The sequence below is a fragment of the Grammomys surdaster genome, unplaced genomic scaffold, assembly GCF_004785775.1.
Source record: "Grammomys surdaster isolate TR1022 unplaced genomic scaffold, NIH_TR_1.0 126178, whole genome shotgun sequence".
NCBI lineage: Eukaryota > Metazoa > Chordata > Mammalia > Rodentia > Muridae > Grammomys > Grammomys surdaster.
The window spans coordinates 5914039-5931264 of NW_021620984.1; the positions used below are offsets into that span (position 1 = coordinate 5914039).

Below are 17226 nucleotides of genomic sequence, written 5' to 3' on the forward strand. Positions count from 1 at the left end.
CAATATTTCTCTCCCTCTGGCCAGTCACCTCAGTACAGTCTGTATTTCCATCAGTTTTTGTAGTGAATTCAGAAGGCATTCTTACAGTCTGTACTTCACATAATACAGTTCATTCTTCACACTATGCTTCTTGAGTTATTACAGATATATAATCAGATACTGCATTTGGCCTCTTGCTTTCATAATTATGCAACAAAATATTACATAAAAGGAGGAGAGAGGGTATGTAGATAACACATTGGGTTCCTATAATCTGCACCATAAACACTCTATATCACTTTTAAATGTCCTGCACTGAGCCAACTTACCTTTTTCACCCCAAATCTTTGTAGTGTAACCTTTCAATATTATATTAGCAAATTATGTATTCATTTTTATTATTATTAATTATGTATCATGACAAATATTCAAATATGGGCCATCACCTCCCACCCCACCCCTCATGCCACCCCCACCCCCCAGAAAACATGAGGGCAAACTTTGTAAACTCTAGTTCTCAGTTTGCAATTTCCTTGAGTACAGACTGTAAGACTGATTGTAAAGACTGGAAAGAAATGGAAGTCTCTCCCACACAGCCTTGGTATTAGTAACTAGAGGAGAATAGGCTTCCTTGGCAGGCTCACAGAAAGAAAATAGAGAAGGTTGTGTCCTTCATTCCAACCATGGCAGTGACGGAACAGTAGCCAGAGCCTCACCTTGAAAGCTCTGGACATTTAGGCAGCATCTGGTGAGAGTGGACAAGTCCACTAATGGTAGAGAAGAAAGCACCAAAGGTGAGATTTTATTACATTGAGCGGTGATGACTTCAACTTGGATTTACTGTTTCCTCAAGATTTGGTTGCAACATTGATGGTCTGAGAACACTCGGTGAGGTCCCTTTGAGGAAAGAAGCAAGAACAAATGAATTGCTGCTATCGATATGAATATAAGCCTTGTCATGTGTCATATATATGTAGCTATAAGAGTGTTTGATTCGTTCGTTCATTCTGAAACTTCAACATTGACTCTGAAGCTGCAAAAGTTCTTTAATTAATTGCATGTTCCTCTGGAAAGCACAGGTTTCTGAGGTTTATAGTAGACCTTGGAGTTGCGGGTTGTGACTTTAAAGAAGGGTAATAACAGATTTTTTTTTTGTCCTGATGTTAAAAAACAAAGCAAAACAAAACTATAGTTTCTTCCCCCACCCCCACCCCCCCACCCCTCTGTGGCTACTTCAAGGTAAGCATTAAAATTTGCACTTATATACAGGTTCTTTCAGTTGTTTTAAATTATTTTATTTCATGTGTATGGCTATTTTGTATGTATGTATGCCTGTGAACCACGTGTGTACCTAGCACCTGTAGAGCACAGAAGAGGGCAGCGGATTCCCCGGAAGTGGAGTTGCAGAAGGTCGTGAGTCACCCTGTGGGTGCTGGGAATCCAACCTGGGTGCTCTGGAAGAGCAGCCAGTGCTCTTAACCATGGAGCTGTCTCTCCTGCCCTGGACAGATCATCTTAATACCTTTATAAGTGATAACCTCAAAACTATATTATTTACTTTCATTTCATTATCCTTAGTCAAATATTTCTAATATGAAATTTCAAAAACAATTTAGTTCTGCTCTCCTTGGATAGTTTAATTTACTCTAACTTTGACAGAGTATTGATCTTCCAGTTACCTTTCATTGATTCCTGAGTTATTCATTATCTATTTCTGTTCTTGAGATGTTAGACAAAATCCTAATTACCTCTCTCTCTCTCTCTCTCTCTCTCTCTCTCTCTCTCTCTCTCTGTGTGTGTGTGTGTGTGTGTGTGTGTGTGTGATAGTCTACAATATAAAGATTAAAACAAGGAAGAGTTAAGTAAAATAGTAAACCAGAACGGCACCAGTGGAGGACCCAGATGGCTGTATTTTCATTGAGTCTGACGTGGGAGTTTGCACTGACTTTTCATCATTGGAAATACTGTGAGTGAGGCTGTCTTCCCAGGAAAGGATGCTGTTCAACATTTGTACAACTATGCAAGCTAAATGCCCGATATTCTAGTATGACGTCAAAGAAAAGTTTAGTTACTAAAGGGGAACAGATTTCATTCATTTGTTGGCCAAGAGGCCAACAGTTCACATTAGGAGGTGCTAGACCCACTGCGGTGCTAATGCAGTTTTGATGGCCTGCAAGAGTAAACGATTGTTGAGACCACGCCACACACCACTGCTGGGAGAGAGCAGAGATTCAAAACAAGTCATAGAGTGCATCCTTTTCCCCCCTAAACTAACCTCTTTTTGTCAGCCATGGAATTGAGTTCCAAAGAGTTTAGAGAGGAGAAAAATTCCATATATGGTACTTCATTTGGGATTGCAAATTCGGGATTTGGGAGAAATCTTCTCTGGACATTACTGGTCTCTGTGGTTATAATCTTTGTTATATGTCAGCCCCTTGCAAACTGACAAACATGCATGACGGTGACTTTTGATCCCCTATTAACAGCCACTTCAGCAAGCAAGCAAGCAAGCCCTCGAAAGGTTACCAAGTAAATACTGTAGGCCCTCGTATCAAAACTAAGAGTACCCATGGGTTTTGCATCATTTTAGGTGGGCTTCTTTCCTTTCTCTGATGTGTGGCTGAAAGACCTACCCCTACCCTGACCTAATTCGCACTATCCAACTTGGCATAGTATCTGCTCTTGGTTCTGAATATCTGTCTAAATGTCCTAACAGAATGTTTTCAAAACATCCATCTTTGTGCCTTTAAGATGTTCTCCTGTGCGTCATTTCCCAGGAATAGCAGTAGGCCCTGCATTTAATCTTTGTCAGCTAGCAGTGTTGGGTCGGGGAAGCTGCCTGAGTGAAGACCTTGGTGGCCAGTGGTCAGATCGTCACATCTGCCCCCCCATTCCTGACCATTGTTATCTGTGACACTCAAGGTCCCAGCCTTTCTACCCTGCCTGCTACTTGGCCAGCTAAACTGCCAGTGATTTGTTAAAGGGTCCCTAATATCTTTCCTTCTTATTCTGTCTACTTTTTAATGTTCTGGGGGTCAGTGGGAGGCTGATCTTTGATCCAAGAATGACCTTCAGTGTCAGGCAACCCCAGGGGAGCTGGGCCTGCTTTCCATCTCACCGTGATTTCGGGGCCTAGGGAGTCTTCTTGGGAGCTTTGTTATTTGACCCTGGGCCTCCCAGTTCTGGGACCTGGGGCAAGTCACTTAACCTTTATGTGCTATGGTGTCTACCTGAGTAAAATACAAGTACCAGTGGGCAGTACACAGCTCATTGGGATAAGACAACGTTGGGCTTAGATGAGTACGTATTATGTCAGAATAGGACTTAGTTTTAAGTGAGTGTGTTCTGTTTGTTTGATGTTTTTATTGTTGTTTTGTAAAGATTGGAAATAATATTTTTGAGTGATGATGATAATTAAAAATTAAATGAGTAATAGCAAGTATCTGCCTAGCTTTGGTCCACAATAAATGCTCCTCTCTCTCTTTTTCCCCTGCTTCCAATCCATCTCTCCCTTATTCTGCCTCTGTACACAGTAGTCAGGTGTGTCTATTTCTGGTAAAGAGCGGGAAGGGAAGACACATGGCCTCCTCTAATGATCTGCATAGTCTGTAATTTCTGTCACCATTTATTGACTCTCTTATTTTCATTTGAAACCCCACATCCTTTTCAATTTACTGTAATTAAATGAATGTGCATTGAATTGTGCTGATAATTAGTCTGATGGCTGTAGACTTCAAAGGCTTCAGCCTGCTCCTTCTCCTCCTGGCCGAAGGAAATTTCAAAAGTAGTGTTTCCCTCAAAGGCATGTTACTTAGACAGCCAGTCAATTAAAAGCCCGTTTAGCTGATGTTCATCAGTTCGCACAATAAAATACATCATTCCCATAAGGCCGTATTTCTCACCTGGCGTCTTAGCACTGCACTTGTTGCGGGACCTTAGTAAAGCCATGCTAATTGTGTGTGATACCAAAGCATTAAGAGCTAATTGGACTCGCAATAAGGGTATAAAATGTTAAAGCGGGGTCTTTTTTATGTAGAAGATACTTACTTTGAACAGTTAGAATATATGATCCAAGGAAGCAATTTGACTCGTCTTTGAAATGGGTATTTTTAAGAGCCATCTCTCTATTCATTTGGGAAGAGAAAGCCTAAAAGTTGACTGACGGTAGTTTAAGATAAAAAATAGGCATGTCCTTTAAATCAGGTAAGCCAATGTCATGACACTGTTTACATCTGTCTCTCAGTAGAGAATTTGAGTGACTTTGAACTCCGAATCACCATTTCAGGTCAAATAGGTTCTCTGGAAGCATAGGCAGAGAAATCCTCTCCTTTTCTGAACAGCCAAAGATAGGTAAGAGAGAAGAAATAGAGGGACCTGTAAGCTATCCCAGCACCATACATTTTAAAAGAGTTTGGGAGAAACCACAAGTGGCTTTGCAGTAGCCTGTGGTGTCCCCAGCTTGTAATGCTGTGAGTGGTACAGATGCCCTTTGCACAGAGGGAAAGGTATTTGGATTTTCTGAAGATGGTTCCCAGGCGCAACCAGGGTCTGCTCATTCGACTGATTCCAGCCCTCTGACTCCACCCACCAGCCTCCTTTGGAAAGGAAATTGTGAGAATTAAGGTGGGATTCCCTTGCTGGATGAGACAAATGCTATTTTCAGTGTTACTTTAATTGTATGAGATTCTGTAACACATACTAAATTATAGCGTGGATGCAAATTCCATTAGGGGCTCTCTTCTGCAGCGTAGTGGTCAGTTCTGGCGCGCTCTACCATTGCAAATGCTATTTGGTGTTTTATGTCAGTGCTCTAGTGTGTCCCAAGCAGCTAGTGGAGTGTGTTGGGATGCTCCCTGAATCAAGCTCAGAGTTAGGGTGCTGCTTTGCCAACTAGAGTCACAGAGTTCTAATACATGAAATAATGGAATTTTTCTTGGGTAGGTCTACGTTTATAATTTCAATTGGAACTTTCCAGACTCTGACTCAAAGCTATTACTCTCATTTAAGGATAAATGTCCTCACCTCATGGGTGGGTATAAGTCACTCTTGAACACAGAAGTAATAGTTTAAGTAAAAATTTAAAATATGCCAGCTGTGGTGGCATACACCTTTAATTCAAGTACTTGGGAGGCAGAGGCAGGCAGATCTCTAACACACACACACACACACGCACACACACAGGAATTATAAAGGCATATTATAATTGCTATTACTTAATTACGTGCATGCATTTATATATTCCCATCCTACAGGTAGGAAATAGATAGAAAATGACTATTCATAAAGGACTTGCCATTTCTATTAAACTCATCTTATGTTCTGGACGGTTTTGTTACAATTATATACGAGATAATCTCCCTGTCTACAAATGTGGAACCTTCTTATAGTGGCAGAGTTAAAATCAAAGTGAAGCATACTAAGCACATATCAAAACTGATGATGTATGCTATTTTGATTTTTGAGTGTGTGTTTGATATCCTTGAGAAACCCCAGTGGTAGCAGGGAAGAAATTGTTTTAATTAATGAATTCAGCAGCAGTGAATGCTGAATCAGGTTTATGGGTATAATTATCACTGAAATAGAAAGAATAAATGTGAGCGTCATAGAACCTCGGTTTATTTGCCATTTTGAGTGTAGTCGAGTGTTTGAAGAGGAGCTAACTACTTTTTCTTGTGTGCTATTTAAAGAATAATCTTCTCAAGGCGAGGCATAGTAATTCTGTTTATTAATATCACAGACATGCGGTATTTTATGTGAAAATCTTGGAGGTTATTTGGTGAAGAGTTTGAACGGTTGAGTTTTACTCTACTGTGATTTCCTTAAGTGCGTTGGTTGACTTGAGATGGTTTTTCTGTAATGAGCAGTCTGTACATAAAATAAATGCAATAAGCATTTGAATGCATATTGAAATAGATGCAAATGCATATCCACTCAAGAAAGGAGCAATTAAGAGTGTCTGATGACTATTACCTTGACTTTAAATATTATTATTTTGAGTCACACGGAAACTGCAAATTGAATTAAGTCTAGATGTGACTTATTGATTCTATTTCTTATTTAGCAACTACATCTTCATTCAATGAATAATAAATGCTGACTGTTGTACCAAGCATTGGGAAAGCAAAAGTGAGTGAGATGTAGTTCCTGACCTCCAGAAGCTCCCAGCCTAGTTAGACAAATAGGCATGTAGACATGTAATTGGATTTTAATACAGTGAGTGTTCAGACAATAGAATATGCAAAGCAAATGTCAGCCCACAATAGATGGTTGCCAGCAAGAGAGACTAGGACAGGAGAGGAGAGACCATCTCAAAAAGAATGGGAAGAGCTGATATCAGAACATTAGCTTAGAAGTCGAAGGCAGACAAAACAGTGTAGGAAAACCTGTGTGTTGGCTAGTGTTATGTCAACTTGTCACCAGCTAGAGTCATTTTGGAAGAGGGAACCCCAAGTGAGAAAGTACCCCCACCTGATTGGCCTCTAGGCAAGCCTGTGTTACATTTGTTGGACTGCCAATTGATAGGAGAGGACCCAGCCATGGTGGGTTGTACCACTCCTCAACTGGTGGTCCTGGGTGTTGTAAGAAAATGGGCTGAATAAGTCATGAGAAGCAAGCCAGAAGTCAACACTCCTCCACCTTCAGGCCCCTGCCCTGTTTGAGTTCCTGCTCTAACTTTTCTCTGTGATAGATAGATCATGATTCGGAAGTGTAAGCTGAAATCAACTCCCTGACTTTGCTTTTAGTCGTGGTGTTTTATTACAGCAATAGAAACCACGAGTAAGACAACATGTGAGACCTCTAGGAACTGTTTCCAAAGTTCTAGGTTGTTTGGTGCCCACCGTGGTTTGAATGCCTCCCACAACCTCAAGGGTTGAACATGTGGTCCCCAGTTAGTGGCACTATTTGGGTAGGCTTATGAGATCCGTTCTTGCTGGAGGAGGTATGTCACTAGGGGGCAGGCTTTGAGGGTTCAAAGCCATGCGTCTTTGCTAGTTTGCTCTCTCTCCTTCCTGTTAGTTATTCAAGATGTAAGCTGTAAGCTCTCACCTTCAGCTTCATCTATCATGCCTCTGCTCTGTCATAAGGCACATGTATCCCTCTGGAACTGTAAGAAGAACTCGTTCTATAAGTTGACTTAGAGCCAGGCAGTGGTGGCGTACGCCTTTAATCCCAGCACTTGGGAGGCAGAGGCAGGTGGATTTCTGAGTTTGAGGCCAGCCTGGTCTACAGAGTGAGTTCCAGGACAGCCAGGGCTACACAGAGAAACTCTGTCTCAAAAAAAACAAACAAAAAAAAAAAGTTGACTCAGATGTAGTATTTATGAAGTAACACACAGTTCCTGTCACCTCTGAGAGCTGAGATGGTATCTGTCACCCCAGCACATAGGAAGAGCTGCTTTGTGGAGTATGTATATTGTTCTCCAGGTGATCAAGCAACTGCGAGGGGTTTTGATTAGAAGGATGGTGTTCACATTGGCACATTATATACAGGACTTTGAAGACAGCATAGGCTGTCTCTTTCCCATGAGAGGTATGGGGTCTTGTTCAGCATGAAGTCTCCCACCCAGTGTCTAAATCTGAAAAAGAAGGCAATCTTCCTTGTAGACTTAGAGGCTTCTCTGTTTCAGATGAGGTTGGTCCCCCTGATGGTTTATGATCCGGAAGAAGCCTCCCCAAGGTTGCAGTGCTGAGGGGCGTAGAATCTTTAAGAGATGAGCCTGTGTGCCTGGACCACTGGAGCATCCTTATAACAAAAAGGGTACCTGCTGCAGTGTTAGTTCTAGCTCTCCATCCGGGTTGCTATAGGGTGAGGCTGTGCCCCTCAGTTTCCTCCTCTACACCAAGCTGATTTCCTCAGTGAGCCTCTGCCATGCTGGTCACAGAGGACCCTGGTCCCATGCTTTGTGAATGCTGCTGCCCAGTGTTGGACTTCAGACCCACAAAACTGTACTCCACACAACCCCAAAACCTCTTGTTTATAGACTTCCCAGCAGCAGATGTTTTGACACAAAGCAAAAGACTAATACAGAAGCCAAACATGGAAATCAATCAGCTGATTACATAGTATTGAAGTTATCAAAGAAAGAAAACATAAAAGTTAGGATCAAAAACCAGGCAGGAAAGGAGATTCAGTCAATCAAAACAATCAAGATTTCATGATCCAGGAAAAGAGGACTCTTTCAAAAGGTACCCTTGATGTCAACTATGTTGCTGCATAGCTATAAACCAGCATGTGTGAAGATGATGCAGGAGGATTATGAGTTTGAGGACACCCTAAGCTATATAAAGAGAATCTCTTAACAAACAAATGTTGTTTTATTTGTTTGTATGTATGTATGTATGTATGTATGTCTCATAAAAAGATGATATTCTCTAGTTTTGATGCTGGGTAAATGATGTTTTAATCCCATTTGGAAGTTATAGTATACTACTTGTAATGAAGTTAGTCATATCAGGGTCAGGTTGAATTTAAGGTCTTCATGGAATAGTGACATTTAGCAATCTATTGAGCAATTATATATTCCTATATAATATGCATATTTATGTACATGTAAATAGATGTAAATCTATAATTCAGATCTAATTTAACATTTGCATAAAGTCAGAGAAAGTAACAAACTGAATGCTTACAAAACAACTTGTATAAATATATTTTAATTTTAAGCAAATGTTCCCGAGATCAAGCCATATTAAATACATGCACACACATGCACACATACACACACACACTGAGAATCAAAAAGCCTAGTTAAAATGGTGCGTCCAAGACAATAATGAAAATAGACCATTAAGAAAACAGATTGTTGGTTTCTATTTGAGCGCTGCCGATTTGGGATGTGGTGATGGTTTTGTGAAATAATAATTAAAACTAACCTGCTCAAAATCCAAGCGTTCAGGACAGAGATGTCTAGTGTTTGGGACTGCTTACACACAATGCTACAGTTAAAAAAGAGATCTTACAGTTTTGACATCGAGCAGATGGAGCTTCCTAAGGGATTTGAACGTGCTTCAAATACTAGTTGCTTCAGACTGATGCATTTCCCTATAGTGGACTGTGTCCTGGTTCCTCTGTTGGGACTACCACCATGGAGAACTCAGGGCACAGACTGTGCTTATGGGTCAGCTGAGCGGTCCAAAGGAGCCTATTTGAAGTGTAAGGTTTCTGATAATCCCTAGAATTTTTTAAAGCATTAACCACTATTTATAATATCTTAATAACCCAAGTTAATGATTGTATGTGACAGACATGATAAAAGTGGAGCCATAAATGGATTTGAGAATAAAACATTATGACTTTTAAAACTCATCCCATTAATCTAGTTTGCTTGCTTAGCTCGACCTGGACATTAGCCGGGTCAGAGACACAAGATGATTTTAATTAGTCTCTGTTGTTGTATTTATACAGTTTTTTTATACGCATGTGTGCTTTTTTTCTGTTTTCTTTTTTGAGATTATCATAGAAATCTCTCCTTTTCCTTTCCTCCCTCCAAACCTTCCCATATGCCCCTATCCACTTGCTTTCGAATGCAAAGGCTCTGTTTTCATTGTTATTGCACGCATTTACACACTCGTACACACACATTCCTGAAAATATCCTCTCGTTATTTCCATCTATGTTCTGAGGGCTGACCACTTGGCACTGGACAGTAAGATGCTGTGCTTTCCCTGGGACAGGCGGACCACTTCCCCGCCCCCAGCTTTCTTCCGATGCCTGTAGTTCTTTCTGTAGGTTGCTGCCCCATGCTGCTGTCCCCGCCCACTGCAGCATGTCCTTGTCAGCACTGCCATCCTTGCTCAGCTCATGTTTAGTGGTCATGTTGGTGAGACTGTATGGCTGTAACTTCTGATGTCACTATAAGACACAATACCATAGCAGAGTCCCCGACCCTTGCAATCTTTCTGCCCCCTCTTCTACAATGTTCCCTGAGCCTGGGGTACAGGTGCGTTCTGTAGATTTTTCCACGGAGACAGGCCTCTAAAACTCATCATATTGATTGCTTGTGGTTCTCTCTAATGGCGTCTGTCCGATACAGAGAGTAGTTCCCTTGAAGAAGGGTGACGATTACACTTACCTGTGAGTATAACGACAATGGTTATAACTGTTGGTAAGGATTATACTGGCTTAGTAAATTAGAGGTCAATGGTCCTCTTTCAGTAGGTATTTTTAAATAAAAATTGTGAGCTGGGCAGATAGCTCAGGAAAAAGCATGCACTGCTCTTCCAGAAGACCCAAGTTCGGTTCCAAGCATTCATGCCAAGTTGCTCACTACCACCTGTAACTCCAGCTCCAAGGAGTGATAACCTCAACTAGCCTTCATGGGCACCTATATACACAGACAGACAGACAGACAGACAGACAGACAGAGACACACACACACATACACACACACACACACACTCCAAAAAGAAATAAAATACATCTGTAAAAAAACAAAAAGAAAATTTCAGTCTTTCTTTTGAACTACAGTCCTTCATGGTATTAGGGGCATGTCTCCAATAAACTGCTTCTATGATATGATTTAAGGTAATTTATTGATGACTGTCCCCACTACATTTGGCCTTCTAAATGTTCCCCACAGTAAATTATGTTCCCCACTGTAAATTATATTTTGGAAGGCAGTGTGGAGATGTCCAAATGATAAAAATGTTTCACTCAGGAGAAGTAAGTTCTAAAGGTCTGCTATAGAATTTGGGCACTGTAGTTAGTAACAATATATTCTAGTCTTGAAAACTGACATTTGAGATATTGCATATGTGATTAGCTTGATTTACTCATTCTATAATGTGTATATTTAAAAATATCATGTGTTCCATACACTTATGTAATTTATATATTACATATTCTACATTACATATTATATTATTTGTTAGTTTATATATATAAAGAAATTAATTAATTAGTTAGAAAAAAAATTGTTTTGTAATTACCAGATTAGTCTTAAATCTTTGCTCTTAATCCTGTTATTATCACAGAATAAATTCTTGGAGCCAAAGATATTAAAATTTAGGGCTTTTCATTCACTCTGTCAAGATGACCTGGAAAACAGTTTTTCTCAACTTATACTCCTGTCAACAGTACGGGAAATAGGATTTTCCCATAAGACATTGACAAGTGTTCCTCACTTTAGGTTCTTGGCCATTTGGTAGATGAACCATGTCTTACTATTTGTTGGTTATTTTATAAGATGCACTATCTTTTCAGATATGTGTTTAGTTTTATATTTTTTGTGGTCATGCCTTTGTTATTTTGTTGGAGTATATGAAGCAATGCATCTTCAAAACCTACCAAAACTGGATGGGAAAGTAGAATTCAAGAGCACCAGGATATAGTGCCTGCATTTCTCCACTGTACACATGATCCTCCTGACTCAGGTTCAAGTACTAAAGGCCTTTCATCTGCGATTCACCGTGAGATTTCTCCTCGCAGAAATGCCATAATGCGGGTCTAACCATAATGAAGAATAGTGACTCCAGCTCCAAGGAGAAAGGAAGTTAGCGTAGGACAACTGTGTGGGATCCCGGTCTGCACTACTCTGCCTTGTGTCAACAACTGCACAGTAATCACTAGAGGCTCACGTTACCAAGAAAATTTGTGTTTAATCCAACTCGGAGCAGGCGACTCATTACTGCAGCATTTCTGTAGCTTTATTAAATATATGAAAAGCTTAAAACAGGCAAGAGGAACCCTGTGAGGATCTCTACACTAATGCCTAGCTGTAGGCAAAGATCCACAGAGTTGCTGTGTAATCGTACACACATACTCACAAGTTGATAGAGACGGGGTGTGTGTAGGTGATTTTTCCACACTAGATTGGAAGTAGTTTTTTGTGTAAGACGACCTTATTAGCCTTTGTCTCCGTAAATATTTGCAGACAGTCTTTCAAATATTTTCCTGTTTCTTATTATTCAGATATTTTTTGATAAAAAGAATTTGTAAGAAATTTTTTAAATAGACCTATTTTAATGATATTTACTTTTGCTTAGAGAAATAACATTTTTAAATCTGCTGAACCTTTTAAAACATTTAATATGTTTCAATTTTTAATGTATTGTGTGGTCTAGTCATTTATTCTCTATTCTGCCAGCTTTCATCAATATCATTCAATTTAATTAGGGAAAAATTTATGATATCTAAGTGAAATGTCAATTCGAGATTTTGCTGTTAACTTGGTAAAAACATGGAATAGGATAACTAAGATTTGTAAATAGTTTTTTAGACACCAAACTCTGGTTGGGTTGTTTCCTACAGGGTTACAGTGCCAAGTAAAAAGAAATAATTTTGGACCATACAAAGTTGTTCACTTTAAAATAGTGTAATTTATTACTTTTGAAATATATAGTAGTAAAAAAACAGATTTAAATAGATTTATGGACAATATCATACCATGTCAAAAGTGGTTGTTGAGGTCTATTTTTTTTTGTAATAAGCAAAGCTTTAATCATTTAAAAACAACATATTAAACATAGTTTTGAATATTCTTATGAGATATTTTTAAGGAACAAAAATATATTTTATTTTTAAATTTCAGCCTTCTGGGCTTAGAGATGCTATCCTGGACTGTACAAAGAAGAGACAATTAGAAAAGACCACAGCCAGATAAAATACGATTGCCGAAGTACACATGGCCATGAGAGAGCAAAGAAGATGCAGAAAAGGAAAGTTTTCCAAATGTTTAAGTCTGATCAGGATGTTAGAAGGTAGTCAAACAGTAGTATATGCTCATTTAAACAAAACAACACTCAAACACGTGCCTGGAAAGGACAGGGGATGTTACTTTGCCTGTGTAAGGAAACTTCCAGATCTGGAATTGACTTTGGGGGAAGCAACAAGACATCAAAGTTGATTGTTAAACTGGGTGTGGTAGTGAATGCCTTTAATTTCTGTACTGGAGAAAGTGAGACAGGCAGATGTTTGTGAATTGGAGGCCAGCATGACCTACAATTGAGTTTTAGGCTAACCAGGGCTAGTGAGAGACCCTGTCTCAAACAAACAAACAAACAAACAAACAAAGCCAACAAACACAAGAATGTTGATGTTTAAAAAATGACTAAGTGGAATTTGCTTCCAAAGGACCATTGATGCCATGCCGAAAGGCCCAACCCGAAACTGTCCCAGTGTGTAGTCTGGAGCAATCTGTGTCCTTGCTCAGAGTTGGCATACGCTGAATGCTAACTGGAACTTGAAATCGTGAAGCCAGAAGGTGATAGAAGTGATGAAGAAGAAGGAGTATGGGCAAGACTCTACAAGTGGGGGGACAGGAAGAAGGTAAGGGTTACTAGCCTAGCTTTGAGCATAAATCATAGAAAAACGAAGCAATGGGAAAAAGATGAAGAATAGTAAAATACTACATAAAGTATTGTCACCTGAGTAATGGCATGAAGTCACAGTAGGTAAAAATTCACATCCAAGTCTATCTAACGGTAGACTGATATGAGACCTTTACAAGGCAGCTCGAATAAGCCAGGAAGTCGTGGCACATGCCTTTGAGCCCAGCAGTTGAGAGTCAGACGCAGGCAGATCTCTAGGAGTTCAAGGCCAGACTAATATACAGGGCTAGTTTCAGGACAGCCAGGCCTATACACACACACATACACACACACACACACACACACACACACACATACACATACATACACACACATACACACATATACACACACACATACACACATATACATACACACATATACATACACACATACACATATAAACACATACACACACATACACACATATACACATACACACATATACACACACACATACACACATATACATACACACATACACATATAAACACATACACACACACATCTTGAAAAATCAAAGGGGTAAACGGACAACAAAAATAAGTGTGAGTATAAAGAAAGTATCACCATTTAATTGTAGAAGTGAATGAACCGTGAACAATGGCAGAGCTAGTCTAGATTGAAAATAAAGACATTTCTTCATGTTTCTAGAATCATCCCTCAGAACTGGGCACTCGGTGATTGCTCAACATCCAATAAGAACTCTCTGCAGTCCTTCAGTTCATGTCCGCAGAAGCCAACATCTTGCTGTGCATGCATATTAGTCTCCCTTTAGAATAAGAACCTGGAGAATGCAGAACGGAATCTGAGAGTATTTGGTTCCCAAGCATTTTACATACTTCCCCCACCCATCTCAAAACCACTGTAACCAGATTATCCTGTGTGATTATTGAGTAAATCATTTCCCCTTTCTACTTGAGACTCTCAACTCAAGATTTAAGATTTAAGTCAGACCTTTCTGAAGTGATGGCCACCATACGAGACTGTGCCTCTCGCAAAGGATCTCCATCCTCTCCAGAAGAGAAGAAGAAACAAGAAAAAGCGCCTGGTGCAGAGCCCCAATTCCTACTTCATGGATGTAAAATGCCCAGGATGCTATAAGATCACCATGGTCTCTAGCCATGCGCAAACAGTAGTCTTGTGTGTCGGCTGCTCCACTGTCCTGTGTCAGCCTACAGGAGGAAAAATAAGGCTGCCAGAAGGATGCTCCTTCAGGAGGAAGAAGCACTGAAAGCCCCTAATTCAAGATGAGTTGGAACCATCCCTATAAACACATTTCAGAGTGTGTGTGTGTGTGTGTGTGTGTGTGTGTGTGTGTGTGTGTGTCAGACAGTTGAGTTATGCAAGCCACCTGGGGTGTCCTCACACTGGCCAATGCTTCTTGGTCTCATAAAGACAGAGGACTGTGTCTGTACTGGCTCAAGTTAGCAGTGGCATTGGAAGGTCTACAGGTAACTTAGACTGTCATCATTTGTAGATTTACATTCATTTCCTGTTTATTTTAAAACAGTAAGAAAGGCATACAGAGAGTCAGAGCAGACCGCCTTCCGTGGCATGCCACGCTCCATGATGTGTTGTCCAGACTAATCTCTTGCTAAGGGATAAGTGTGGACAGGAGATCTGTGTGCAGGGGAGTGGGATGATGTTTGATTCTTCAGTATTTCAAGTAATTTGTGTGGAATCTGTAGTTCTTTGATGAATTGACAGCTCTCAGGCAAGATATATTTTCCTGAAAAAAAAACAAAAAACAAAAAACAAAAACATAAGAAAGGATTTGGAGCTTCAGTTGAGCTTTCTATGAGATATGTCTTTTTAAAAAAATTTTATTATTTTAGAATTTTATACATGTATACTGTATTTATATTATTTTCACCCTGCCCTCTCCTGCTCCAAAATCCTCTGATGTTCCACCTCCAACGCCCTCTCAAATTCATGATATTTTTCTATAGTTAGTACCTTCATATATATGTATATGTATATGTATATGTATATGTATGTGTATATGATGTATATGTACATACACACACACACATGCACATAGTACATACAGAGAGTTTATTTAATGTTCCTCATATGTACTTGTATTTAGGGGTGACCACTATGCAGGTCTTATTTAGGCAACCTTATTGTTGAGATCTCACAAGTACAGCATCTGTGCTATCTGTAGAAGACACTATTGAGCCACAGACATTCTGGCCCCTGGCTCTTACAGTCTTTCCACCCCTTCTTCCTTGATGTCCTCTCCGCCTTAGGCCAAGCATAGTGTTGTATATGTCTCAGCTCACGCTGGGCATGGGATTGTCACATATCCTCTGGATTCTGACCAGTTTTAACAGCCTTCATTTGCTGGGTGGGAAAAGCTGTGTTGATGGATGAGAGCTACACCTACTTGAAATCATCATGGTTTCATTTTTCTTGCCTGCTAGATTGAATACTTATGCATTCTGTTTCATTATCCATTCATCAGTTGAACAACATGAAGGCTGTGTTTATTTCTTAGCTAGTGTAAATAAGGTGGCAATGACCATGACCAAGCAAGTCTTCCTGAAGTTGAATCCTGGGTCCTCTGGCCATGTGTCTAGTTGGGTCTTTTGAGAGATCTGCTTTTAGTTGCTTTTAAGTTGCCTTGCAGGTATCTTGTCATAGTCACAGAAAAGTAGCTAACACACCTACACACACCCCAGCTCCTCTGCAGTGGAGTGCCTGCTAATCTGTACAGTAAGAGTGTGTAGTTCTCCTCAGAGAAGTGACAGACATTTTGGCGAGACAGAAAGAGGTTTGTGTGTGCTGTGTCACCATGAGTGTCTTTGTGACTGAATTTACGTTACACTCCTTAGTTTAAACCATTGCCCTACCATATTAAGAAAAGTGTTTTAGAAACACAGTGGCTGAAGTTGACTAGAAGCTTCTTATTCTAGCTTTATAATTAATGCACTGCGTTACCTACAGTCTGTGACTCTGGCTTCCCTCGGATCCTTACTTTCTTGTAGAACCGTTTTAAAATGTGTTCCTTTGGGGTAAGGTGACTAATCTAACCTTACCAAGCTTTCTCTTGAGGATATACCTCAAGAAGAAGTCAAAATGGGTCCAGTTAAGTCAAGATGTGACGATTACAAAAGAAAGGTCTCATACACTAACCAAGATGGTAAGAAAGCCAGGTTGATTTTGGCATCAGTGAAGCGTCCTTTGAGTTTCTTTTGTTTCTGTGTCTCCAAATACGTGTTGCATTGTACAAAATGGCCCTATGGCCTTTGCACAAATATGGTGTCACTAATATTTACCAAATTCTATCTTTCATTTGTTCTAACTTTCCAGCTACATCCCTGAGTCATTTCAGAGTTGTATGTTTCAACATATGTATGTATCATTCAGGCAAATAGTAAAATGTTTATGCTATTTTATACATTTAGAAAATGTGCCTAGTAGTCTATGCAGAATGAAGTTCATAGCTGAACACTTCCAAGCAAGCATTCCAGCTAATAGATGGTTTGAAAGTCTTTGACTTTACCCAAATACTTCAGCCATTTTTTTTCCGTTTTTAAGACAGGGTCTCATGGAGTGTGGGCTGTCCTTGATCTCTCTATGTGGCTGAGGGTGACCTTAAATCTCTGATCCTCCTATCTCCATCTCCTGAGTATTCAATTACAGGCATCCGCTACCACACCCAGTTCATGCTGTGAATGGGAATTGAACCCAGGGCTTCTGGCATGAGGCAAGCACTCCTAAGCCTTATCCCCAGCTTAGTCAACCTTTAAAAAAAACCATAATCTAGCCCATTTAAGGACAAAAAAAGAAGTCAATAACATTTTTTTTCTTCTGCTTCCACAAACTTTTCAAAGAAAGATTAACTGCAGAACATATTGTTTTATTTAACTGTGGACATACTTGATTTCCATACGTGATTCATTTCTTCTCCAAATTTCCTCACATATTATTA

At 39.9% G+C, this 17226-nt stretch overlaps 2 protein-coding genes across 3 annotated transcripts in view; both read left to right on the forward strand.

Annotated features, from left to right (window-relative positions):
- Tenm3 (teneurin transmembrane protein 3) overlaps positions 1 to 17226 on the forward strand; it is a 445726-nt gene that overhangs the window by 27244 nt on the left and 401256 nt on the right. The gene's annotated exons all lie outside the window — the stretch shown is intronic.
- Positions 750 to 14520, forward strand: LOC114612659 (40S ribosomal protein S27-like). Its single transcript, XM_028757643.1, has 3 exons — positions 750 to 773; positions 8763 to 8798; positions 14281 to 14520. The coding sequence occupies exons 1-3, from the start codon at positions 750 to 752 to the stop codon at positions 14518 to 14520; spliced, it is 300 nt and encodes a 99-aa protein (XP_028613476.1).

Excerpts from the sequence above, each read along its gene's own strand:
- LOC114612659 (XM_028757643.1), top strand. The coding sequence starts at position 750 with ATGGTAGAGAAGAAAGCACCAAAG. Across the intron at positions 774-8,762 it reads TAGAGAAGAAAGCACCAAAG|ACCATTAAGAAAACAGATTG; the intron begins GTGAGATTTTAT and ends TAATGAAAATAG. Across the intron at positions 8,799-14,280 it reads ATTGTTGGTTTCTATTTGAG|CTCGCAAAGGATCTCCATCC; the intron begins CGCTGCCGATTT and ends GAGACTGTGCCT.